The 27,858-nt window shown below is 36.9% G+C and overlaps 2 protein-coding genes across 16 annotated transcripts in view; one reads left to right on the top strand and one right to left on the bottom strand.

Annotated features, from left to right (window-relative positions):
• ITPRID2 (ITPR interacting domain containing 2) overlaps positions 1-27,858 on the bottom strand; it is an 80,022-nt gene that overhangs the window by 23,778 nt on the left and 28,386 nt on the right. For 3 of the 6 annotated variants that reach the window (XM_074363990.1, XM_010959991.3, XM_074363991.1), the window contains exons 2-10: positions 17,584-17,685; positions 11,731-11,982; positions 11,324-11,369; positions 8,337-8,386; positions 7,422-7,478; positions 5,090-5,129; positions 4,907-5,005; positions 3,455-3,663; positions 1,859-2,559 (exon numbers count right to left, since the gene is read on the bottom strand). In XM_074363990.1, the coding sequence (XP_074220091.1) occupies positions 1,859-2,559; positions 3,455-3,663; positions 4,907-5,005; positions 5,090-5,129; positions 7,422-7,478; positions 8,337-8,386; positions 11,324-11,369; positions 11,731-11,982; positions 17,584-17,671 (1,542 nt within the window). In that variant the 5' untranslated portion in view covers positions 17,672-17,685. Of the gene's footprint in view, positions 1-1,858; positions 2,560-3,454; positions 3,664-4,906; positions 5,006-5,089; positions 5,130-7,421; positions 7,479-8,336; positions 8,387-11,319; positions 11,370-11,730; positions 12,277-12,539; positions 12,680-17,583; positions 17,686-27,858 lie in introns of those variants that run through there. The other 3 variants (XM_074363993.1, XM_074363992.1, XM_074363994.1) reach the window with 3 other exon arrangements.
• NEUROD1 (neuronal differentiation 1) overlaps positions 12,739-27,858 on the top strand; it is a 175,386-nt gene continuing 160,266 nt past the window's right edge. For 5 of the 10 annotated variants that reach the window (XM_074364000.1, XM_045520410.2, XM_074363997.1 and 2 more), the window contains exons 1-3: positions 13,677-13,814; positions 14,848-14,892; positions 15,718-15,763. The gene's annotated coding sequence lies outside the window, so the exon portion shown is untranslated. Of the gene's footprint in view, positions 12,865-13,676; positions 13,815-14,847; positions 14,893-15,717; positions 15,764-16,804; positions 16,884-27,858 lie in introns of those variants that run through there. The other 5 variants (XM_074363999.1, XM_074363998.1, XM_074364003.1 and 2 more) reach the window with 5 other exon arrangements.

Here is a 27,858-nt window from a genome sequence, read left to right as displayed (position 1 = left end):
AATTCTAGGAGGTTTTTATCCATATTTGAAATATATCTGAAGAATACATATTCTTAAAATTCCCTGTATTTACAAGTTATATTCTGTTTTTGAAAATAAAAATCTTTTATTCTTCAACCACCAATGCCTGAAACCTTGTACTTGGAAAAAAATTTTCACTTCAATGTCAAGTTACTTTCTTTCTTAACTGCTTTTGCCAGCAGAGGGAGCAAAAAAAAAAAAAAAAAAAAAACCCAGTCTATATTGAACTCCACTTGCCACCAAAGTACATCTATCCAACACTTTATAAATGTTGTAAAGGCCTTTTGTGTATGCTGTCAATAAAGACAAAACAAACAAACAAACAAACAAAAAACTATGGCTTAGAATTCAGGAATTCTAGAAATTAAAAAGCAACATATAAGAGTGTATTCTCATCTGAGTCACCTATATCAGGTTTGCAAGTATCTAAACTGTGCGATTGTATTAAAACAAGAAAAACGACTGTCACATCTGATTGTTATAGAATAAGGGCCCTAAAGGAAGGCAAGAAGTTATACTTTATGAATGCTAGGACAAGTTTACACCAAAACAAAATAAAGGATCTGAACAGTGAAATGCAACAAAAGAGGTTCTAATTAAAGTTGTCACTTTCTCAGCTCATTATAACGACAAATAAAGCAGCTTACAAAAAAATGTAAAATATTTCAAAGGCTTGCTCCTGCCCCCTTTTTATTTCACTTTTCAGTTAAAATTAAAGTATTAAAGGACACACTCAGAGACCACAAAAAAAAAGGTAAGTAGCTATACCAGCAATCAAAATTTTGCAGTAGATGAAAAATCTTCACTGCTGTGAGAACACACTCACCTAAGAGGACATTTTATGGGCAGAATCAATTATTCCATTTCCCTAACTCCCTAAAATATTAGCATGCAATTCCAAAAAAGCTGTGAGCTGTTACTAAAACTATTCTGTAATAAATTTTAATAAGAAAAATTGCACATTATATCATTTACAGCCACAGCTCGTCAGCAGTACATATACACCTCAGTTTCCTCACATATAAAGTAAGACCAGCACTGCTTGCCTCAGACTGCGGAGGAAGGCACTCTGAGGGCCAGTACGGAGTTGGCCACAGGCCATGCGGGAGCTTGAAAAACTTCAGTTTCCGCCCCAAGGTATACAGCTCCGACACAGAAGTTAACCTGACTATTCAGAAGCAGTTTTAGCTGAACCTCATCAAAATGAGTTTTTTTTATCTTGTCCAATTTGAAATTTACATAAACTAGTAAGAATATCGTTAGGTTAAAAAAAAAAAATACCAAACATCAATCTCAGGTTGCAGAAATCCTATTCAATGGCCTTTCAAACCTCCTTCCTCGAGATTCGCTATCCTCCCCTCTTCAGGTATGTATCTTCGTGTTCCCATGCCCGGACCCATCTCAAACCTTCTTCACACTGAGCTACACTGAGAAAAGCTTGCCCAGAGGCACACAGCAATTCAGTGACCCGGACAAAACTCAAACCTGGGTGATTCCAGAGCCTGTGTTTTTAACTATTATGCAATGTCGATCTGAGTTTAAATACATACTCTCAGGGCTTTCTCAGGGCATCAAAATCTTAAATTCAGACAGAAAGGGGGTTAAAGTTCAAGTAGCAGCAGTGGATGACAGATAGAGAGGAGCCATTAACATGACATCACATAGTCCTGTGGCCATTTCTTGGATTGTGAAACACCAAACAAAAAAACCTGGCAAGTCAAAATTAGCATGATTTTTTCCCCCTAGTATAATGTATTAGCCCCCTTTCATTTTAAAAACATTTTCTGGCACTTTTTTCAAAACTCACTGAAAGAGGACTCAGTAATTTTTTACCTACCTCTTCCATTTCAAAGGAATCCTTCTGCTGTGCCATTATATTTCGTATGGAAGGGATCGTCAACGGTGCACAGGGCTCTTTTTCAGGTGTGGACACGTGGACATTTTTTAGCTCCCTGCTCTCTTCCAGCTCACTGTGGCTGGACATGTTGAAATCGCTACCTGTATCGGTTTCTAGGACACCAGATTCCTCACCCAGTTTATTCTTATGACTTCGAGATTCTTTACTTTGTCCACTTTCAGTTTCTTGGTTAAAATCACTGTTTGCTTCATCAGAAAGTCTATTAATGCCAGCATTCTCCATCACCATCACTGAACTACCTGATACTTCTTCTCTAACTGTAGCCAACATAGAAGATGAATCTTTCTTCTTCATAATTTTTTGAGACTTCTGATCATTTTTATTGCCACTTTCTTCCATCACTGAAACATTCAGAATCTTTCCTTTTTCGACTGTTGGGGAAGGAGTATTACCTTCTCCTTTCTCTGTTTTATCAATACATAAATTTAGTTTTGATAGTGTTTTCATTAAGCGATTTGCAGTGTTACTTCGGGTTAAAGGTGGAGGCGAGTCGGTTTCCTTGTTAGAGGTCACTGAGGACATGCTTCCAATTCTCTGCAGGGGAGTCCCAGAGACTTGGGAATATAAAGAAGAAAATGCATTGGCCACAGTAGTAAGCACTTCAATTTGACGAAAACGGCCTATAAAAAGAAAAAAGCATTAATTATTTGTATATTTAAGTTTACATACATATATACACACACATAAACATGTATTAATTAAACTATTACTATTGTTCAGAATTCCAATAATGAACAACTTAGATAACAAAGATTATAAAACCAAAATTTTTTCCTTACCCAACACTTAAAACTTTTCTACATGTACTGTGGAGAGGGAGAAAGATTTTTCACTGTAAGTGCTAGAATTTACATTTAAAAAAATTAGAAAGAAGCACAAAACAGATGACAATATTGAATAAAATAGCAAAGACTAGCTATTGATCTATAGTTGTGATTGATTCTGTTTTTAGGTCCTGAACTCTTCCAAATGTTCTCCTAATTAAGTATGTATTTTATACCTAATGGGAGGGAGGTTGGATTTATAGAACTCTTAAAACTAATCCAAGGATCACTTAGGGGTCTTATTTTGGGGATTTCTGGTCAACAGAGAAAAATAAAAATAAGACACAATATGAAAAATCATCAAATTAGCCATGCCATTGTAGATTTACAGAAAAGTAGCTGAAATTGATTTCAACTAATAGTAACAAGACCGCTTCTCTACTTCTTTCCTTCTGGAACAAAAACAATCTAGAGATAAGTATAAGGATCTCTAAGTAAGTTACATTCTACAAAGTAACACTTAAGTAAGTCAAGAATTGGGTGGGGCAGGTTGGGGGGAAGAACAGGTAAAATTAACTTCTATAAATAGAATAATAAAAATTTTAGAAAAACATAAAACAGCTATTGTGTTAACCTCAATAATTAATTTTCCAGTGCTATTCCTAGAAGTTAACAAGACTTTCACAATAAGACCATCTTGCTGTGGGTGCCATAATTTTAAAAATAACATGCTAACATTTAAAAACCTTACTTGTTAAAGCATAATTTGGATTTTCTACTTCCATCCGTTGCATTTGAGCACTCAAAAATACTTTAATATCTATTCCTCTGGCAAATGATGATGAATTAAAAAATCTGGAAGGAATTTTAGAAGCAATATCTGGCTCATCTCGTCCAAATCCAAGATTATAAAGAATTTCTTCAGGATCTTCCTCATAAAGTTCCAACAATTCTGAAACACTAAAAAAAAAAAAAAAGAAAAAGAAAAAAGAAACATCAAGATATAAAGTAAGTTTATAGTCCACATCACATTATAAATGAATTCATATTCCTGCTTTCCTGTGATAAAATCTTTTTCTACAGCTTTGGTTCTTTAAATTATTATTTATCTCAGCATCTTTTACCTTGTATACAAAATATGATAAATAACCCTTAAAAAGGGCCCACTGTCTGAAACTTAGTACTGGGAAAAAGAGCTTAACCCTAAGAATATAGTCAGTAAGAGACTCTCTAAGGGATTCCTCACCTCAATTTTTTTGTCATTTGAAGAGATTTCCAGTAAAGCAGTTAAACAATTAGAGGACAGATGAGGGAGAATAAGGAGTAAACAGATTAAAGAAAAAATGAGAAGGGAAAACACACTAGGACGTTGGTACAACTTTGGTACCAAGGAACATTCTGCAGAACCTGAGCTTTGCTGCTCTCTTTGGCTGTCCTAGAAGAGGCAATACAGGTAAAACTAATCTCAGAAAGGTGAGGGGAGGAGCTTACTTTCAACTTTTCTCTAATCACTTGCACTCAGGAAGTAGGAGGAGTGAAGTAAGGAGAGCATGGGTTACACAAAGGTAACCTAGTAACTTCTTGCTGTAACTCTATTGGGAAGTGAACATTTATTAACCCTGATCTCTCATACCAGTGATAATCCAAGCTGAGACTCACTGGAGAAAATAGGAATGTTAGACACAGAACTTGAGCAGAAGAAAATTTCAATTTGTTTCAAAGAAAATCCTCAAATTCCAAAACAATAATTTGGATAACAGTTTAAACTGGTTCCACAGGCACAGGTACTTGCTTATTTTAAAATATATTTCAAAGATCTTTGGTTTTATATGATAAATCTATGCTTAAATATCAAGCTTTAAATTAGAAAGGTTAATTCCGACTTTTATGTCAGAGTAACTCAAGACCCTAGAACGGAGAATTTTGGAAGGAGAAATTACTTCACTATGGAGTTCCTCTTTCAAGTTGTTGACAGGGCTCAAAATACTCATTAATGGATACCACAGGCATTATTAACGTATCTGTTAAATTTTATTTAATCTTAATTAAAAAAGAAACAACTTCTGTCAGATACGCTCACCTATTAAACACTGTAGATTCCTTCTGACTTTATACTACCCAAGTTGAACCCAAGACTGAAAAAGGGTAAGAGTAGGTCATTTATAACACAACGTAATTACAGCATAACTTCAGAATAAGTTACCTCGAGACTGTCCCACTACTCTTCCCAGATCCAGTCGAATTCATACTTCTCCCCTTCTGATGAAACTGTAGTCTTCTCTCTTTGGCCAAGATATTATTGCTATAAACAAAATTAGATTATGTAAAACCTTATTTTCATATCTGTTCTTCATTTTTAGAAAGGAAAAAAAACACATCTACGTACCAGTTTTCAATTTGAGTATCAGTTTCATGGAGGTGGTTGGCTAAAGGTAAAAAGAATAAATGTGAAGCACAATTGTTAGTTAGGACAGTAACTACTATGATACAATCATCAAGAAAGCAAGTTAGCCACATTATTATAGCTAAATGCCTAACATGCCAAACTCTCGTCTTGGCTCATTAAATCTGCATCATTAAAGGTAATATACAGATAGATAAGAACAGAATCAGTAGCTTGTAGAGGCTGTTTTTGTTTGTTAGCAATGTAAACTTACTTCCACTGAATGTTTAAAATAAAACGACATTAAACAACCAATTAAATGTTTAACAGTTTGGAGTAAGCTGTAAGAAGATATGTAGTATATGTGGCTCTAATTACTAAATTTAAAAGCTACTGATAAAGAATACCTGATAAGCAAAAGCATGATTTAACATTAAGTGTGGCAATAGAATATATCTATTCCTTATGTGGTTTTTTAAGGCTGATAATTTACTCCAGTTACAAACAATTTTTCATTTACATACTTTGAAAATTTCTACTCATTTCAACAAAAGTTTTCTTTTAAAAACTGCCTTTCAAGTTTATCCAAGACTTATAAGTTCTAAACAGATAAATGTTAAGTTTAGAGTGACTTAACTTCACTGCATTGAAATTTTATAGACAACATAAAGAATGAAATTAATTAATAATTAACAACGTATCTATTTCAGCACACCAGACTTTTCTTCTTTTTTCATTTCTTATCTGCAGAGTCATGGCAATTTCTTACATTTCTTTGTATATCTACCAGAAAGGTGTTTAACATACCACACTCAATAAATATTTACTGAATGAATGAAAACAATCTTAAAACAATTCTCAGTAAAACAATATAATAGCTCCACTTTTCTCTGGGACTCCCTTTTAGGGTCTGGTTTCCAATAAACTCATCCAATATGGATGAACAGGCACAGTACAGAGAATTTTTAGGGCCGTGAAAATATACTGTATGATATTGTAATGATGGATATGTGCCATTATACATGTCTAAACCCACAGAATGTCCAAGACCAAAAGTGAACCCTAGGGTAAACTACAGACTTTGGGTAATTATGATGCCTCACTCTAGGTTCATCAGTTGTAACAAATGTACTACTCTGTTGGGGGATTTTGATAATGGAGGAGGCTATGAATGTAAGGGACAGAGAATATATGAGAAATCTCTATACATCCTCCTCAATTTTTCTGTGAATCTAAAACTGCTCTAAAATAAAATGAAGTCTTTAAAAAAAATTTCATATTGTGAAACTAAGGCAGATATCAAAAGTGCTATTTACAGTAACATTGAAATGCATTTAACATTTAACATTAAGAGGTTAACAGCATGTTCAACTACACTGATTGAGAAGCAATAAGTTTAAACTCTATGGAGTTTATTCCTTGAAAGCATATTAACAGAAATATAAGAACTAATATAGTCACCTATTCTAGAGTTTTCATTGTTAGAAGGTTTTAAGTAAGTAATCTATCATACAGATTGATTTCAAACAGCAAAAGATCAAGGATATTAATGCCAATGGATAAATTCACTGTTCACCAACCTACAATTCAAAAAGATTTAATAAAATCCTTAATTCTTTTTTATTGAAAAGCATGTATTAATAACCAAGCTATATAGCTACCAATAATCTTAAAATGACAGGGATATGATTTTAAAAAGTCTTAATTTTACATTGTGGAAAGCATTATTATGAATCCACAGGAGAAAGTTATATAATCTGTGACCAAATTTAAACACAGCACAATACATTTTAAAATCCTAATACAGTCTGGAATAGACATCAGCATAATGATTTCCAAGTAAATTCTAGTAACTATTTTGTCTTTATCCTTCAATCTTCTAAAAATCTGGAAAAAGAGGAAGCAGGAAAGACAGGAGGCACTTAAACGCAAAGAGAAAGACAAGCTGCAGCTGTTATGTCTGACATAAGACTACCTCACACCAAAATAAGCTTCAGTTTAGTATTCTCACGTATAAATATTTAAGCTTCCTTCCTTTTGCGGGACAATTCTTCCCTTGGTTCTATCACCATTGTTTGCCCCCAGATAGTTTCTTCAAGCATTTAAGTCCAAGGTAGGCATACAGACATTTCACAATGGTTTTCTAGAGCCCTTCCTACAGGCATCCTAGGAGCTCTGGCTGGATTATTAACATAAAAAAGGTTCTGTAAAATGTGCCTGAGCCACTTTCAAGCCCTTTTAAATTTAGCTCTGAGGGTCATAAGCCTTCAGCACTCATTTTTTCTTTTTTAATTTTAAAACTATATGAAAATACAATTCTTCCAAACAAACATACCTTCAGCTCCCAGTGACAAATCATCCTCAAAACTTCCTCCATTTCTCACTAGAACGCCTGAAAGAAACATCGGAAGATTCATCCCAGTATTCTGTTCTTCCTGACCCCCATATAAAGTCATTGTTTTAGTTAAAACAAATTGACCAAGCAAAATATAAGATACAGTAAAGTGTTTCAGACTTGAATGCACTCATAAATTATTCTGATTATACAATTTCAAGAAGAAAATACAACCTTTTCTTTATCATAAAGGAAAACACAATTTGCAGCCAGGTAAGCTTTCAGAAGCCCCAACCTATACGCTATTTCTTATACTTATTATGCCTTTGAGGATGTTCAATTAGGTAACATATCTTACCCAAGAGTTTCATGGAAAAGCAGATCCCAGAGCAATCATTCCTTTTACTCCCTTATATTCAGTCAGGAGCTCAAGTTTGACTTCCTGATATAATAAATGTTTCTTATATGCCTTGCCACTACCTGCAAATTCTTGTTGTACTTTGAACTTTAGAATTCTGCCTCGCACAGGTGGTAAAATGTCAGGTGTGGCAATTTCAGTTAATGTAAGCAAAGAAATGCTACACTAAAGCTGATCTAATTCACTCAATATATAGTTTCCTCATGTTTACATATCATATTTCTGTACTTAATTAGTCTTTATAATATCTAACTGGACAATAAAAAATTAGTTTCACATTGTGGAAAGGTTTGGTAATTTGTTTAAACTCACCACTGTTTTATGGTTTATGACAAGGTTTCTGCCTTTTGGTTTCTATCTTTGAACAGCATATTTTATAAACATGAACATCATTTTTATAATTCATATACATACACACATACACATACTTTCACTCAAAGGACAAATAAAGTAGGACTCTCATAAAGAATAGATTTAGAAAGGCAACTTTCTCTTACCCTTGAGTGTACCACTGCTTTGTTCATCCAGTGAGGCTCCCAAAGGGGTACTGAAACCACATAAACATATAAATCTTAGTCTTGAAAAGCTGTCTGGAGAGCTGTCACTGCACAGCCTGACACTTTAAAGGGTTATAGCTAAGCAAGCTTCTAATCACAGTTTAACTCTCCTCCCAAACACACATGGAATGCAAGTGGATTACATAAGTAATATCCTACTAAGCAAACACCTATCATCAAGTCAGCTCATCGGGAATGATTTAATCACACGTCTCATCTGCCAGCAATTAAGAGTGAGGATGGCAATTACAAACAACATGAACTGGCATTTTCTTTACAAAAACAGAAAAAGAAAAGAGAATGACAGCAGGCATTAAGAAAATGTCTGCTCCCCTCAACCCTTTCCCTAGAAACAGGAAACAGGATTAAAAGAAAATAAATCTTTCTCTCAATAAAATTAAGAAGTCAGAGTCTAGTTAAAAATAAAACTCAAAAGTTTTCTTAAATCTCATTTAGCATTTTAGAGCACTACTTAGTGCTTCCCTTACCCCAACTGTTATCTTTTCTGATACAAATGGAGAAGTTTGGGATTCATTTTATGCTTTTTAAACTAAAAAAAAAAATACACATATTCTTTCATTTAACTTTGAAAAAAAAAATTAGTAAAAAGCTGGCTTGAGAGTCTACCTTAAGAACTAGCCATCACTAAAAATTCCTTCACATTCTCGTGGTTAAGCACAGATAACTCAGAAGTCTTTTTAATGCAAAATGGTTTTCATTTCTTTCTCAAAACTACATTAAAGGAAGAAACAGTCTATTTTATTATAAAAGTTTCATTCTGTGATATCAGCCTTTTATCAGTAACAATTTATACCTGTTATAAATTCACGTCAGACATGGGATCAATCGTAAAAATATCAGTTCCAAAGAATATTACTGAAATGCTAATTAAATGTTAAAAGTTTCTGCAAACAAATACACAAGGAATGTCAGTTCTTTAAAATTAGTGTTTGTGAAATGTAAAAGAATCATAAGGAACAACTATAAAGATAAAACCTCTGAGCTAAGGTTTTGCAATATTTTAATAAAACTATATACTTCATGCCTTCAAAAAAGTCATTCCTCTCCCTGATGGCTACTTTCACAGGACAAAACACTGCATTACTCCTGCAGATGTCTCTACTGGTCTCAGCACCAACAGAAAATGGCCAATAAGCAGAATATAACTGACATTCCCCTTCGAATCAAGTCTCTCACTCTTAAAATTGGTCTTACAAATCTTATCAAAAACTCTATCCCTTCTTAAATGCTACTTATTCAGGCAATTTGTTTCCACTTAGCCAAAAAATCATTATCAAAATAAAGACTCCCTTTAAGGAAAGACAATATGGCATCTTTATTCAGGATATGGAAAGCAATAAGGAAACAAAGAATATTTGAGAACTTAACAGGGGGAAGAATGCTGTCTTCAGATCGTTTGTACATAATATACAAAATAGATGCCTGACTCTGGAAGGATTCTAAGGAAAAAAAATACAGTTGCATATATCATAGAAGTCAAATCTGTGATAATAAAGCCAACAGTAAAAGACTGTTCTAGCTTTCCCAAGCACAAATGAATGTCCCTTTTGTATAGAATAGGTGCAATAGTAGGGAACAAGAAAAAAACTTATAAAGAAAACCCATGAGGGAAGAGGCAACAGACTATAGAATCTGCTACATAAACCAAGATTAGCAACAAAACTTCTGGAATTTTCAGAGAGTCCTGGTGAGTGTTAACATTTCCCTATTGCATTTATCTTACAAGATGCACTTAACTGCCTACTTGATATAATCTCTTATATAATCTTAATTCCTGTACATCATAAAATAAACATAAGTGATTCTTCTCTTGCTCTTAAACATTTTTTTGTGCATCATTAGAGAGAAGGTCCATATATTTTATCAAATCTCAGAAGCATCTATGACACCCTCAATAAAGGTTAAGGAGTTCTGTAATCAAGGGTTCATTCATCAAGGCTCCAGGCAATTCACCAAAATAGGATATGAACAGAGTAGTGGCCAATATCTTATATCTTTAGGGAAGAAAAACAAAGTGGCATATAGGAGAATCACTTCTCCCTCCCCCAAAAGAGACTTCCCAAACTATTGTACTAGAACGAAGGATTTTAAAAAGCCCAAACTGAGATGGCAAAAATAAGTATAGAAGCAAACAGCTTAACAAAAGTTAAAAAGCCAACATTCTTCATAGGAGATTTTACAAGTAGCAAATTAAGTTGGAAAAAGATAATTTAAATGTGAAACAAACACATTTTACTGTAGGAAGATTTACTTGCAACATGGTTCATCTCCTCTGTACTTTATCATTTTTGTACCAGTTGCAAAGCGTGTAATTAAACAGATTTATGCAACCTGAAAGTCTTCAAAGCTGTATTTCCCTTCTGTGAATTCCAGTACCATCTGACAAACGCATGTCCAAGAAGTAAACTAGAAGAACAAAGTTAGCTGGTTTCAATAGCTCTCCCAACAGAATTAAGGCATGAACATAAAGCCCAGTAAGCGTCGTTAAATCAAACTCATCCAAAATACATTTGAAAGGGAAATGATTCGATGCCAGATGTACAGACGTCAAAACAAAAGCAAAAAAGAACACTCTGAAAGAGAAAATACTTTCGCATAAAAACAGGGCAAGCATAGTAACATGGTTTGATTATCTGTTTTAGGTTTCTGATCTCTGATGTTAACATCATGTACCAGAGCTGAAGTCCTAACAACTGTGAAGTCTACACGGTCGCCAAATAATCAGCGGCCACAGCACTTCCATTTCTAATCGCTTAAAGGAGGAAGCTATCTGCCGGCTCACTTTCCGGTTTATAGCTAACAAACGCCCATGGGACCCATAGGGACGGCGGCCCGAGCTACTCCGCTCGGGGGTCCCATCTGCGTGGCTCTCCCTCCGGACGCGAGCGGCGCAAGGGAGGACTCACCGGCAGTCCTTGAGCCATATCGCGATCTTCTCGTTAGGTACGTTTCCTGCGGGACAGAGGAAGGGGACAGCTCATTACCTAACCCTGGGAGACTCTGATGGAGGGGTCACCCTCGACATTCCCAGGTAGAAAACTCCACGCAGGGCAAAATGCAGCCTAAGCTACACGTCCTAGTGACCATCTGAAGGGAAAAGAGGGCACCGATGTGTCTGTGTCGACGCTGGAGACGCCTCGCCAAGCGCGCGCCTTTAAAGCTCGGAAGTGTCCCCTCTCCCCTCGGCCTATGGAGCCCCGGAGGATCTTCCAGACCTCACAGCAGGCGCCCAAGGCGCACGAGACTTTCCCCTGCCCGCCAGCCCGAACTTCCCCCAGCTCCCCTCCCGCCGCTGCGCCGCGGGCGTACCGACCTCTTCCCGCGGCCGCCCGCAGCTTCGCTCCGGGAAGGTCCTCCTCGTCGTCCTCGTCCTCGTCCTCGTCCTGCGTCGTCGCTTCTGTGGACAGGTCCTCCGTCTCCGATGCCTGCCAGGAGCCGCGGCACTTGGCCCAGGCCTTCCTCTTGCGACTCGCCACTTGCCACTCCAGTTCCTCCTCCGCCTCCGCCGACGCCACCAGGGGCTGGTCCATGGCCGCACCGGGGGCTCCGCAGCCCCAGCCGGAGCCTGCGAGAGACACGGCGGCGGCAACGGGGACCCCCGCCCCTGCTGTCAGCGCCCGGCCGGGCTGGGGGCCCCGGGGAGCGGGAGCGGGCGCGGGAGGAGGAGGAGGAGGAGGAGGAGGAGGAGGAGGGGACGGGAGGGAGGGAGGGAGGGAAGGAAGGGGAGGGAGGGGGCGGAGGGCCAGCGCTTCACATGAAGCCGGCCGGGCGCGGCGCGGGAACGCGAGTGGCCGGAGAGAGCGCGGCTGGGAGCTGGGCGCCGGCCGGCCCCCTCTCCTCGCTCCCCGCCCCACGGCCCCCGCCTCCCGCCTCCCGCCTCCCGCCTCCCACCTCCCACCTCCGCCTGACGCGCCAGGGCCCTGGCCGGCCGCCGCGCGTCAGCGCGCCCCTCCCTCGGCGGCGTCCCACGCCCCCTTCCGGCCTGGGGCGCGCGGGGCGGGGCGGGGCGAGGCGGGGCGCGCTCGGGGCGGGGAGACCCTCCCCCCGCCGCGGCCCGAGCGGTGGGCGACGTTTGTTTGCTTGTTTGTTGGTAAGCTTTGCTTCCTCAGAAGTTCTCCTCACCCCCAAACAGAAGAAATGTGGAAGGGCCAAGTTTCACTAAGCGCCCTTCTTCACCGCGTCAAAACAAGTGTCTGCTCGGACTCGCTGAAAATTATTCTTCTAGAAGTCCACAGAATTGTCTCCAGGCAATTGTGGAGAAAGTTGGGAGAAAGAGGAGAGTAATTGGTATTTCTTGTCAGAACGTCAAAAATGGAAAAGACTAAGCTGCGTGGAGTGCTACTTTCATGCCTAAGAAAGTTATTTATCGTGGTTGTGTTATGTATGAAAATGAACTGAGAAAGAATATTTAATACGGAAATTACACATTGAAATTGGACGGAGAGAGGTGAGGGAAAATAGAGTAAGAAAAAAGTATTTTGCTAGGATTTTGGTGGTACAAGCTGCAAATCATGTCAAGGTTCAGAACTATTTTAACAATTAGTTTGAGCCATTCCCCTTTTGTTATTTTGTAAATCTTATTAACAGAAATACTATAAAATCCTATTCAACATCAGACACAAACTTCTAATGGTTCACCAGTATCCACAAGACCATATCTAAAATCCAGACTAACTTTCCAGAACCATTATAGTATCATTCTGGCCTGTGAAATACAAGGGCGTGTTAGAACAGTGATACTGGTATCTCACTGGCTTAAAGTTTCACTATTAATCTTTTCTTTGAATCTTAAAGACTTTTCAGCCTTCAAGAGATCTGTAGCAAAATGCAACTAACAGTTAATGGCCCTTCAAAATGGGCCAGAGTCTTGCTGCCCATAGGAAAGGTAAGCAGGAGAGAGAGTGAGGGAGGTATCTGGAGAGAAGGCAGTGAAAGGGGCTGGTTAGAAGCCACAGAAAACAAAGTATACCCTCTTCACAGTTTCATTCAGAGCCCTCATGGACCTCACCCTACCCAATTTCATCATTTCCGCCACAACCAAGTTGTTGTTGACTCTCTATCCTTGCCTTTCAGTTCATTCCTGTTCTTTCTGTCCCATACCTTCATCATCCTCAGGTCCAGCTGAGCCAGAACTTTCCCTGGACTACCATCTTTCCACCACTCCTGGTCACATCTTTCCAACCATTCCCTGGTATACAACTGAGTGTCTGTTTCATTGATTTGGGGACTGAACTGTGCAGTAAATAATACGACTGGCTACTGAGGGTGTGTTTGACTTCCTAGCCAGACTGTAAATGGAGAGATTAAAGAACATTATTCTATATTCTTCTTGCACCCCTTACGCTTTTAATAAGTGGTCCAGTGCTGATCCTACAAAGAACATGGAGTTCAACTGAGGTAAAATTTCTTTGCTTTACATTATTTGGAATGGACAGTCATGAATAAAATACTTGCTTTATGTCATTTCTCTTTGGCCTATTATGTTTTGTTTAGTTTTGTTGTTTAAATATTCTTAGACAAAAAATAATTTTTGAGACTAATGAACCATATTTTATATTTAAAAACCACACCACCAAGTCAACTAATAAAGGGAGAAAAAAATACCAGCAGGTAACATTAGAATAGAGTACAGCAGTTGTTGAATCTCCAATAGCACAATTGAATGTTTTCTTCTACGTGATGATTTTTAATGCAAAACGTTGATGATAAGAGGTCATAGAGCAGAAAATCCTTGAAACGGCAAATTATTTTGAAAAGTAAAGGATTTAATTGTATTCTCAACTTTGAGATTTTTAAAAAATGCCCAGGTGTTTCATTTACTCAATCATGAATGTCGTATCACACGTGAGGACAGTCTAGCTTTTTTGCTACTTCAAAGATTTCTTTTTCCAAACAAGTACTGTGTTGTAGATCAACTGCCAACCCACACTGCAGAACTTCTATGTAAAGAATAATGTCTGAGTCACTAATGCCTACTAGATGGAGGAAGAAAGAAATTTATATTAGATGTGGATAATCCGATCCGGCAAGTTGTAGTGGAAACAGTAGGATCTTTGGTGTCAGACTGAAGTTTGAAATTGTCTCTTTCTAGTTGTATAGCCTAGGGTAAGGCAGCTAATATCTCTGGTTTTCACGTTCCTCATAAGTGAAGTAGCAATCATGATAATTACCCTTTCCAAGGTGATGTGATGATCAAATGAAATAAAGTAGGCGCTTAATATAGCTATTGGAATTATATTGCAGAAGGCAAAAATCAATTAATTTCATATGGGGGATTATTCTTATGCTAGTAAATGACATCTGTCTTCATGCTTATGTAGCTGAATTTTTAAAATGGGATAAATTCAAGCAATTTTCAATGGAAAAGTATAAATTAAAAGTGAAACATGCTCAGTTTAATTACTTTTTTTTTTTTTTTTGGCTTTTCTAGGCCTTAATACATGCCTCAAAATTACAGAACAAGATTTACTACTGGGTAAGCAAAGACATTTTGTTCCTAGTTATGGTATTGTTCAGTATTTATGGAATTAATTTTTTTTGTACATCAAATCTTAATGATTCAGAATCTGATCAGAGAGTGGGGTAGTGTTGAAGTTTACCAAATTGAAATATTAAATGCTACTCAGTTTATTTATCTGCAATTCTACTTACCTGACGCTTCCCAGATCCTTTTCTCTTAACAGTAGAATTGCCTGGAGAAAATAATGCTACATAAAATTTGTTTGGGAAATTCTCCATATTATATTCTCGCCTCCCTGAGCCCCAGCTCAATCACAGTGAATGTTAAAGACTTGAGAGGTTCTCAAGAGTTATTTTTTTAAAAAATAAAACTGTTTAACTTTGTTTAGCCCAGCGTTTCTAAAATTTATTTCAACATGTTATCTTTTGGGCCCCCTCAATATAACTATTAACATTTCCAGGGATCCTAGCAGAATGATTTGCAATAGGATAAAAAAGAATGAAAGGAAAATGTTACTGAACAGCTGAATTCTTCAGAAACTTTCAAAGGTTTATTTACAAATCATATAATTGAACTATGAGAAAAGTGGTCAGTCTGACTTAGATTAGTTTTATGATATAGTCCTATAAGTCATTATTAACCATTAAAATATTTCTGGTTATGGTGTATATTTTAAAGTAATAAAATTGCATGTTTAAGGTCTATAATTTAAACCTATTGCTTATTCTTTGGGTTTTTCCACGTTACCAAAAACTCCTATTATGCTAGGTCATTGTCCTCATAAGTAAGCATTAGTGCAGCATAACAATCTGATGTTTTGATTTTCCTTGTTTTCCCAAGTACAGACCAGAAGAAGCAGGTGTTACTACCACTGAAACTTTGCCTTGTAAGTTATTTACATAATCTGGATAAGTTTATACACTTTGTGATTTTGTGCATGTTAAAAACTTGTCGTTTATCACTCATTTCACCATTCCCAGATCACGATTTCTTCAGTTTGCCACTTAATGCTAAATTTACCCTCTTCATGGTAAAACCTTGTAGGCTGCTTATTTTCTTTCCAGTAGCTCAATTCTCTGGTGTTTCTGAGCAACAAGTAAGAATGGCCCATCTATTCTTTATCAACAACAGAGTGAAGCAGGATTATATAACAGAATAAGCTTTATTTAGTCTGTTTCATGAATTCATGAAACAACTCAAAGCAGGTTGTGAAATCCTCGTAACTGGACATAGTAACACATGGGAAAGCCAAAATGTTTTTCATTCATCTGTGAAGCTTTAATGCTCTAGTTTAAATCAGAGCACTTCTTTTCCTTTTCAGTCCTGCCCTAAAATAATTGCTTTTAAATATCTCTGACATTTTGAATCATAAAAGCTTTAGAAAAGGTGTACCTATCAATATCAAATGCTCAATCTATGCCACTTGATAGTAAACATTTTTCTGCAGTACATAACAAGAGGATATCATTTTTTAAATTTACATTTCCTAGTTTTAACACTATTCTAGTATATGATCAATTTATTGTTACACATTTTCTTCCTAGTTTAAGATTAATTTCTAGCTCTTAGGTTACGTATATGATTCTTCCTATTTGAAGGTATTTAGGACTTTAAAAAAATGATTTCACTCTGCATATATTTGAAATTATATATTTACATGTAAATCTCCCCTTCCACATTTTATGAGGATGAGAAAAAGAGGTTGGTGACTAGAAGAACCAAGTATCTGTGTAATACTGATGTATCTTTAAAAATTTTAGATGTTACCGACCTCATAAATGGTTCTTTAACACACACACACTCCGCCTCCCCCCACACACAAAACTTTTTTTTAAAAAATAATTCTGATATGTTCCTGAATCTGAATAAATGTAAACTGCTCTGGCCTCTCCCACCTTGTTTCCCCTCTCTAATCTCCCCTCTGCAGCCCCTTCATGCCCATCTCAGAACAAACACAATCTGCATTCAGAACAGGACCATTTACAAGTTGAATGGAGTTATTTTGGGTGAGTCATTGAAAACACAGTACAAAACCTTTCCTCACTCACCAGAAATGCATTTTTAAAATAAAGCCAAAGTGAACAAGGCTTGGCAAGTTTGACGGTGGACAAAATGGGGAGAGAGCAGGGTTTCTGCCAGGCTCAGATGGGATTCTGCTAAACCATTTCTGGCTATTCTTTACATTAAACTCTACCAACTTTCCTTACCATCACTAACCAAAATTCAAGCTTGATCAGGTAGTACATCAAAACAAAGCCCACTCTACTTCAGCCAGAGCTGTGATGGTGAGCAAAGCCAGTAGATCCCTTATAGCTTAGTGACAGTTTTAAATCCCCTCCCCTGGTCTCCCTTAATTCAGAAGCTATAAGATGTACCCACGTAATAATCTTCTGATTAAATCATTTTGACAAATAAATAATGATTATAGGCAATTCTTAGAAAGTTGTGTATAAATTCAGAATGCAGTCCTTTAAAACTGCTTTTAAAATAAGTGTAGTTCTAGGAGAATTAATCAAACACTAAAATATTAAAGAAAATAGAGCTATTGAGACAGAAAATAATAAGCTAGTTCCTAAGAACTGTAAAAATTGAATATGTCTATACAGCAAATGGCCTGATGAGTTTGGGGTTTTTAACATGCAGATATTCAAGACTTATGAATCCATGTAGATTCTTAATTATCTATCTATAAAACATATTACTCACCCTTTATCCTGCAGAGAGCTTTCCAGCAGAAATATAAGTGATTGTTTTCCCCCAACTTGTTACAAATCAGTAGAGCCTCACATCTCATGAATGAGGACAAACCTAGAATCAACAAGGAGACATTCTTAAACATATAATGGTAATTCAGAACTCCTTCTCTATCAAATTTGATAGTCCCTGAAAGTCAACTTTGACAAAGGTTGACCCAGCACATTACTGTGAGCTAATTAATACACCCTGTAGGGGGCCCTACTCTTAGAAGTGTTCCCTGTTCACAAAGAGTCTATCCCCAAACTGTGGGGACAAGGCAGGCTCTAGTAGAATGTAATTATGCAAGTATTCTCCTTGAACTCCCTGCAGATTATCAGTTTCCACAGTCAGGGTGACAACTGTTGGTTAAGTGGAATGAAAACTCTGTGCTTGAAAGTTAATCTGGCTGTGGAAGCATTAAGGGTCATAATAAACAAACACATATTTCCTGCTGTAGTTAAGCACACAGCAAAGAACTCTGATTTCCCACATTTGGGGGAATTTTTTTCCTTTTGTTGTTAAGCAATTGTTTTAAAACTATAAAATAAGTACTTACACAGCCTTCAAAGCTTATCCTTCTTATCAAAGAATAATTTTATCATATTTAGTTGTATTGAAATACAATCTACATGTGATCAGAAATTAAAGAGTCTAAGTATCTATTGATGGGAACCCCAAACTAAGAACTTCTCCACAATCTTGTTTCAAAACAAACAGAAAAGTGAAACAAACCTCCATTAAAATTTCTCTGGGGCAAGAAATTTATTACTGCTGTTATGTAGCATATTTGGCCTGGATTACATTAGTACTAATCAAAGCTTAAAGTTGTGTTTGTTAATAGACTGTTATTAATAAAAGAACCACAGGGTAAAGGTCAGCACACAGGTTGTTTTGCTTAATTTTTTAAAAATCCCCTGAGCCTATGTCTTTCCAATTTGTTTAAAACAAGTCAGCCCAAGTTGGCACCTTAAAACCTTTAAAGACTGTAATTACACTAGTGCTGATATTCAACTTGGAAAAATGCTATTTAGAAGAGAAATTGTTTCAGTGGACCCAAGGAAATAACAGTACTGGAAGCGGATACTTTTGATTGAGCACTTGCTTTGTGCCAGACACTGTATTTAGGCCTGGATTTACAACGTCTCACTTAATACAACAACTCTGTAAGGGCTTATATTAGTCTCACTTTACAGATAGGGAAGCTTCAGAGAGGTTAATACTTGCTCCAGGCCACACACTAGTAAAGGACAGAGTGGAACCAGGACTTTTCCTCTTCAGAGCCCCTGCTCTTACCCAAGATGTGTGACTGTCTTGTAGTACGCTAGGTCCATTATTAGAGAAACATTAGCAATCACTCTCATCAGATTGAGGGGATTCTCCACTTACAGCTGATGGGCCAAGGGTCAGTATGACTCATAAGTGGAAGGAATCCTAGGGAGGCAGTTACCTACCACAACTCCCTCATTTTACAAGGGAGGAAAACTGAGCTCAGAAACTTTAAGAAGCCCTCAAAAGGTCAGTTAGTGACAGAATTAATTAGGGACAAGAATCCATATCTCAACAGTCCTACAAATATTGATAAAGGCAAAGGTAGAAAATTGCTTTATCTTATCAGTCTTCTGAAAAACTCAAAGAATGTTTAAGAAAAAAAAAAAAAAGATTTTAGTATCCAGGCTTCTTACTAGCATGTAAATCAGAGAAGTAAAAGTTGATCCTTCTGGCCCCAAATCTGTAGCTCCACCAAGCCCAATTTCTAGAGAGGACTCAAGATTGGAGACAGTGAGAATCTCTGTGAGCAAGTATGTTATTCAGCTTTTGTTTGAGTCCTTCTATGATAACATTCTGTATTAGATACAGAAGCCCAATACTATAACATCTCTGACCCCAGCCGCATTCTTATATTCAGAGGACTTTCCCAAAGGAAACAACATTCATGATAAAAAAGAGGGAGTTTTTGCTTCTCAGCCTAAAATCTGCTCTTCCAAGCAAGCTTCAGCTGTGCAATATAGAATCTGACATTTTAAGATTTGACCTAAGAACTATTTAAAACTCTATCTTGAAGAGGAACAATATTCAAAAAGTTTTTCTAAAAGATAACAATTCAGCCACTACTATGACTGTATAACATACATGATATGTGAGCATTTTAATGCATTATATTTACCCATGACTTAAAGCAGACCAGCAAAGAGCTGGGTGTCTTGATAGTATCAAGTGATTTCCAAAAAGATGGTTTTTACAAAATTGTTCAGTGACTTGTGCCATGGCATCTGCCTATATTAATTCTCAGTATGAACAATGACGTGAAGTGAGCTGTACCGTCTCTAATAAGGAGTCTTCCCAGAAGTTGTTAAGTATATCACCCTGTATTCTCTTTAGGAAGACCTCAGGAGAAATATCTTTCTACAATATTTGTTCCAAGAAGAGTTACAATTACCAGGACTTTTTTTTTTTTTAATCTCTTGGGCACTGGGAGTTAGATAACTGACAGTTTCTGTTTTTACATTGGCAACTAGAAAACTGGGAGCCAAATGTGTGGCTCACCCGTGGTGGATGAGTAGGTCATCATGGTATGCAACTTAAACCTTATTCAGAGCTCGATTCTCTCCCCACCCTTGGTTTTTTTTTTTTCTCATTTTTTTTCCTTTTTCTCAAAATAATATTTTATAATTTTTAATATTTTTATTCTGCAACATGACAAGGAATGGCTAAAATATGTGAGGATATTATGCAAAATTATATGTTTATTATACAAATATGTACATTCATAGAGGACTGTTAGGAGGGAAATAAACAAAGATGTTGTGTTAAATGACAATATTACGGCTAAATTTTTTCTTTTATTTTCCAAACTCTTTGAAATTGTATTTACAATTTAAGGAGAAAAACTTAGTTGACCTTTGAAAAGTTTAGGTATTCTAGAGGTAGAAGTGTGGGAAGTGTGTGTCTGACCCCATGCAGTGTACTTCAGTCTGATTATGTAAGGCAAGTGGGGAACTGTCACAAACAGGTTGTAATGGTAGATGAGAGCCAAATTGTAAGGATCTTGATGTGCTCTTTTAAGGGAGTGCATTATTGCCAGTGGGAAGTTGGAAGCAGCTTTCAGTTTTTAACTAAAGTGCTTTATTGAAAGATAACTATAACTAACTATATAGTTGAAAGAATAGGGCATGAGAAGTCCTCAGGCACGGGAACCAGTTAGGAGACTTATTAGTTTGAGGGGGTAGGAAGAGAGAGGTTTATAAAGACTCAAGTTAGACAGTTGGAGATAGGGACTACAATCAGATTTGACAAATCAGAAGTGGGTGGGAAGGAGAAAACAAAATGATCCCCAAGGTTTGCTTTCTCCTTTAGGTACATGGATATGTATTGGTGTCATTCAAGATGATAGAGGATTTAGAAGGATTAGGCATGTGGCATTAATTCATTTGAGAGTAAGGAGAACAAGAGAAGAAGGGAAATTAATTCATTATTGGACATATTGATATGAGGTGCTTATAAGACATAAAAGAAATGTAGCCTAAGCAATCAGAAAATACAGTAGAGAGGTCGCACTCTAGATGAAAGTTTGACTTAAATTGTGTGTGTGTGTGTGTGTGTGTGTGTGTGTGTGATCATTAATACCAGACAGCCATTTTTTTCTGTATGATCCTGTTCATCTCTCTTCCTGTTCCAAACCTATTGAGGCAGTCATCATCAGTGACTTTTAAAACGCAAAATCTAATGGATCTTTTCAGTTCTCATTTTATAGGTATCTTTATAGCTTTTGACAGGATTGACTATTCCTCTCATTCCTTTCTTGTTCTTACATTTTTGTATTTTATTACTTCTCAGTTTCTTTCACTGGCTTTCATTCTTTAACCAGTATAAACTATTAAGTTCACGCACTCTCCCTGACTGAGGTGGAGAAGATTAAAGGTGGAGGAGTCCTGGGAGAAACAAAATTTGTTCAGTGTGTTAATTCTGAAGCGCCTGTTAGACATCCAAGTGGATAGGTTGAGTAGGCATTTGTATATATGAGTATATATTTCAAGGGGAAAATCTGAACTAGAATAGAAGTTTAGGAGTCATCAGCATACAGATGGTATCTAAGTTAAATAATCAGTTGGGACCACCAAGGGGGGAATTGGTGAAGAATGATAAGATGTCTAAGGATAGTTTCTTGGGTACCCCACACTTTATAGAGACAAATAAATGAAAAGCATCCATCAAAGAAGGCTAAGAAAGATCAACTAGCAAGGAAGGAGGAGAACTGAAAGTGGTATCCAGAAGGCAACTGAAGAAAGGTTTTAAGGAAGAGGAAATGGTTAACTCCACCAACTTCCTGAGAAGCTGATTAAGATGAAGACAGAATTGACCTCTTGGTTTGGCAGTAGAGATGTTATTGCTGACCTTGACAATAATTGTGGTGGAATGGTGCAGAGGGAAGCCTCGATTGTAGTGGTAGTCTGTAGGACTAATTCCTTTTAGGACCGGGAAACAGGAAATAGCAGGGGTATTCAAACAGTAACAATTAATTGGCTAAGACAGAACAAAAGAGCAGGAAAGCCATTATATAAATATACAGGCATTCAAAATCATGAATATCTATGTCTGGCTAAGGCTGGGAAAAAGCCAAGCGCTTAAGTTTTGATTCCTCTGAGTTCATTCTCACTATTTTTAATATTAGACCACCTTACAATTATTGTCATTTCTCAGTAACACAGTCATGAGAGAGGTAAAGATAGAAACAGTAAATGTAGACAACTGATGAAGAGAAGGTTGGAGATAGGAAAAGAGCTAAAAAGAAACATAGGGCTGATTTATGGTTATTTTTTGAGGGGAATGCATGGGAGTAAAACATGATTATTGGGTAAAGACAGAAATTGGTAGACAGAGAAAGGTTAAATGTACACAGAAAACATTAGGTATTTGAAAGGATAAGATATTGAGAAGAGGCAGAATACTAATTTTAGAAAGTGATTTCTCTTTTTTAGATTGGGAGGAGATATAAATGCACCAGTATGTTTAAATTTTCAGGGGGAAGGTAATTTAAAGGAATTCACACCTAGTGTCCTATGTATACTCAGAACTAGGCCAGATCATCTGCTGAAGTGATGGAGCATGAGCTAGTTGGAGAATTAGAGTGAAGGTTTGGAATCGCTGTTATTAAAAATGGAATCAAAACTACAAAAGAGAAGTAAAACACTTATTTATTTAATAATTCTATATACCTCTAAGCACCTTATAAATATTATCTCGTTTATTCATTATAATGTCTTTATGAGACATGCTTGGTTATTATTCCCTTTTTGCAGGTGAAGAGAATGATGCAGAGTGGTCAGGCTGTCTTGCAGAGGGCACCCAGCTAGTGGAGGAGCCAGAAACCGAGCTTCGGTGATCTGGCTCCAGAGTCCATGCTCGTCACCGCTATGCAGTGCTACTGGCAGTGGTATAACTTTATATAGCAGGCATAGGTACATAGGTGTGGAATTTCAAAAGATAACATTTTAAAGTCATCCAGGAGAGGAGCTCAGAGCTTGAGTGTGATGAAAGTGAAGGGGTTGGTTGATGAGATAAAGCAGAGAACACAGGTTGGATGGAAGAGGTAGGGCAGGAGAGATGGAAGCACAGTTGTAGAAGGGCTCAGAGACTTGAATCTTTGCTATTTTCCTGAAGTTTTAGATTCTTTGTGAAGCCAAAGAGTTAGCTTGCTAGAAGAAGGGAAGAGGGATAGTTGAAAAGAGCAGAAACTCAGATTAAGACAGTATGATTGTGAAACATAATTAAGAGAGGTGAGGAGATTCTGGGCAGACTAGGTAGCACCGGGCTGTAACACCGGTAGTAGCTCACTGAAGTCCAAAGTAAGTAGTTAAAGGCCTGTGCAGCAGAGGAGTCCAGGGTGTTGGGTGGGGCATTTCTATAAATACTGAAGTCACATATGAATCACTCAAGATGAGACAGGAAATGGGGTGGAGAAAACAGCTGCAGAAACCAGTGGATTGCAGTGTGAGTTTGATGAGGGAATGAAAGATGGTGTAAGATGAGAGACCAGGCTGACATAAGGAACAGACTCCAGGCAGTGGAGTCATATAGGCCAACCTGCCTTTCTCGTAGCCACCTGCCTCTGTGAGTGTGATAGGGAAACCAAAAGGGCCATTCTACCAAGATGCGTAAACTGGTAGCATTCCTGAAGAGGTCCTTAAAGGGGTTGAACTTTTGAAATCATTAAAGCCTTAAATTACCTCAGAGGTCCAACACGTTAGCAAAGTAAATATTAGCACAATTAATGTAGCCCATATAAAACCATTATCACTGCAGTACAAATAAGGCTCTAAGGATACGGATACGTTTTAAAAGGTGGGAGAGTGGAAGGAGGAAGGGAACACAGGAAACTGAAGTTTTGGCATTGAGAAATATGAACTAATATAAAGGAGGAAGAAAGAACCAGCAGCTATGTACATGGAGAACCTCTAATATATGCCCTAGGAATAATGTAGAAAGGGGGAGATGTGCAAATGAGCCATTTTCTTCCCTTAGTTCAAAATACCCAATAAAAATTATTTTAATAATTTCACATGCAGTGATAAGGGCTTTCCCAGTTCTAACAAAACTAAGAGCCTCAAAAACAAAAAATAAATTTTAATAGAAAAAAAAAATGGTACTCCTGAACAGGAAGGCAGGCTAAATTACATGCTAGTAAAGAACTACTTAATACTAGAGGAAATTAAGTTTTAGTCAACAAAAACTCAGATTTGCCTTGGTGACCTATATTGTTGGTTACCTACCAAACATCACTCCTCCACCTTCTTCCTTAGCACAGAATCCTTTTTATGCCACTGGATGTTGGTATCTGCACATAATACTGAGATATATGGAAGGCATCTTATGACATGAGTGGAGTTAGCCTACAGAGAAAGACCAAGATGCTGATACGTTTCCCAGATTTAGGAAATAGGAATGCAGGGACTTAGTTAAATTTGAAATTTCAGCTAACAAATAATATTGCATAGGACATACACTGTTTAACTGAAATTCAAATTTAACTGGATGTCCTGTATGTAACCTGACAACTCTAGATACTCCGGATGACAAAATGGAAAGTTGGGTAGATCCTAAGTCATTAACAAAGTAATTGAGCAGCTGAATTAGCCAACTCCGGGACCACCTTAACTTGAAACATTTTAATATTGGGCAAATCTTCCTTACTGTTAGTCAGTTCTTGCTGCATTTTCTGTTACTCACAACCACGAACATCCTCATTAATGCAGTTTTATCAGCCCTCTCACTGAACAAGTCAGTAACACATATTGTTCATCCCTAAGTGTCAACTTACAAATTTTAATTAGTATTTTCAAAAGAGTTCTTTGTGGAAGTTCTTCAGTATGAAATACAGCTATGCTTTCTGAATTTATAGTTTTACATCTTTGTGTAATACTTTATAAAAATAATTTGTGTGAAATGCATAACATGTAATGTCTTCCTCTGCACAGTTTAGCTAGATTGGATGTTCTCTAAGTCAGTTCTAGTCCAGAATATATTAGTTACTATAGGACAAATGAAGATGTGATAGAAAGATGGGCAGATACTTTCTTACTTGGTAAAGCACCTAACATTAAGGCCATACAACAGAGATTATCCAGTGTTAAAATTAATTACATTTTGTTATATAATTATAACTTCTTTTGACAGTAGTCACTTTTTTAAAGAATTAACCTGAGTATAAGGAAAATTTTGTTTCCACATCTCACATAATGAAGAAACATAAATAAAAGATATAAGTTGAAAATAACACTTCTCTAGGGTCATTTAATTCAAATCTTTCTAAGGAAAGTTTTTTTCCTCAATTTTAATTATATAGTAATAGACATTATTTTTCTACTGTATCCAAATAATATTTCTACCCTAAGAGACACTAATTTGAAATAAATATCATTTTTCAAACAGTGCTTATCATTAAGTAAAATTTCTTCATGTATTTTCCAAATTCTTCAAAAAGGGTGATAAAACTTAAAAATTATATATGTTACATAAATATGACATAAAATAATGGATTAGGTCATGGTGTATGCTTCCTAAGTTTGTTTTTGTTTTTGTTTTTTTTGGATAACACAATTGTGAGAACAGTATAGAATGTCCATGTGTGTTTACTATTTCATATGTGATTTTAAATCTGTAAAAACAATCTAGCATCTTTTGAAGTACCACCTACATTTTTTTCCACCATCAGTAATTTAAGACAATAAAAGAAAATCCCTTGAATGTTCAGAACACATTGCCAGCCTTCTAGCATAAAGCACTTCTTTTGATGAGTACCAGAGGCCCTTATGCATACTTCAAATGCATTGTCCTCAGTTGCCTTCAATGTACTTCTTCAGTATAACCCCATTTTACCAATTCAAGCTTATATCCCACTGATACAAACAATCCTCTCCTTTTGGATCTTTTTCCTCTTCAATAAACCTGCTTTTTCCCTCCTTCATCTCTGCTGTTCTCTCCACCAGGAACACCATTTCCTTTGCCTTTGACTCTTGAGTGCCTCTTCCAGAAAGCTCTTCTGCCTCTTTTAGTCCATATGGTGCTCTTACTGTCAGTATGTCCGTTTAACTTTCCACTGTTCTCATGTCTAGTTATTCTTATGCTTTTCTATATGCTCCACCTGTTCTTGAATTCTGAAACACATCGGAAGTTTCTCTACCAAACTTTGTTTACTCATTGTTCATTTCTGTGCAATTCAAATTTCCAGAAACACTTAAGTCAACAACCAAAGTACAAGAAAAAGAAAAAAATAATCTAACAGGATTTTACTTGTATAAAAACTACATTCAGGACCCCTTTTCTCTTATTTTGGAATGTAGTTTTTGGTGTTTTCCATGTTGGCTACTAACAGGGACATCATTTCAGATTCGGGTCTTTGTGATGTTTCCCCTCTTTCATCCGTAGAGTACACAAGCTAATACAGTGGTTTTCAAATTTATTTTTTAGGAACGGAGTTTTGGGTTTTGTTGTTGTTGTTTTCAAACTCATCTTACCCAGAATTTCAAATCTGTGAGAGATGCAGTTGTTAAAGAGAGTGCAGTGCCTGAGGGGAAAGACACGGGAGCCCTGCCTGCCTGGCCCTTCCACAGCCCCACCAGGAGCTCCTGTGGCTCGTTGGAGGAATTCTGGAGGCACTGGTAGAAACAGCAGAAACCCTGGCCTTGGCTCTGCTCTCTTCATTCTGCTCAGACTTGCGCAAGTCTCCTCAACCTTAAAAACAATGAACTTGATCTTCAGAGACCATCTGTATAAAGTACAAAGCCTCATAATGCAAGCAGTACTCAAAACAAATGAAAAAAAGATTCACGCCTAGACTATTTTGGCGTTCCTATTGTTGTATTAGGTCAATATTTTTAGATACTTTCTGATGAAAAAAATTGGTTTATGTTTGCTAAAAATTAGTATCGAGGGTTGATTCAAGATTTGAACAGTTTTGGGTTTTTTTTGGTTTGTTTGTTTATTTAGATTCTGGTTTGTGAGAATCTTTTATTATCAGTAAATTTCAGTTTAGAAAATTCTACTTTGAGGTAGCAGTTCAAAAAAAGAAACCAAAGTTTGTATTCACATTCGCAACTCCTAATCTTCTGTATTCCTTCAAGGAAGCAAGCAGTGTAACATAGTGTTCCTACATAGAAACAATCTGGTATAAATATCAGTCAGATATTTGCCTTGGCAGGTGTTCATTTAACAGAATGTGTGAAGAAATACACAAACCCAGTGTCAGGCAAATGGCATTAAAGAGTACTAACATTCCAGTTAATAAAATATATTGATGAAATTAGGACATTTCATTTTGGCTATATTTTTTAAAAAACTGCTTCTACAGGGCACTGATTCATTTGTAAATGGAAAAAAAGTCAGGCAAAATACCAAAACAGTAAGTTCCACTTGATTCTGAGCAACCTGTTAAATAAACTGTTGCTGCTTTTAACTGCAGAATACTTAAATGTGACTGCCAACGTCTATAATTTTTTTTAGAATTCCTGGTTTCCCCATCAGATAGTCTTGACTCAGCTATCAACATGAAAGTGCCTTAGCTGTCAATTTGGCTTGATCAAAACAACTTTTGATACTACCAATCTTTTTACCAAAACTTCTCATTTTATAAAATACATTTGTAACATGAAAATCTCAATGAAAAACCGAGTTCACCTATGTGTATGTATGTGTGCATAGATATGTGAATAGACTTACATAATTTTAGAAATATTTGTTGTTAAAGTGATT

This window comes from Camelus bactrianus, chromosome 5, assembly GCF_048773025.1.
Source record: "Camelus bactrianus isolate YW-2024 breed Bactrian camel chromosome 5, ASM4877302v1, whole genome shotgun sequence".
NCBI classification, from domain to species: domain Eukaryota; kingdom Metazoa; phylum Chordata; class Mammalia; order Artiodactyla; family Camelidae; genus Camelus; species Camelus bactrianus.
The sequence above is the reverse complement of the archived record's forward strand: the minus strand, read 5'-3'. Positions and strand labels throughout refer to the sequence as shown.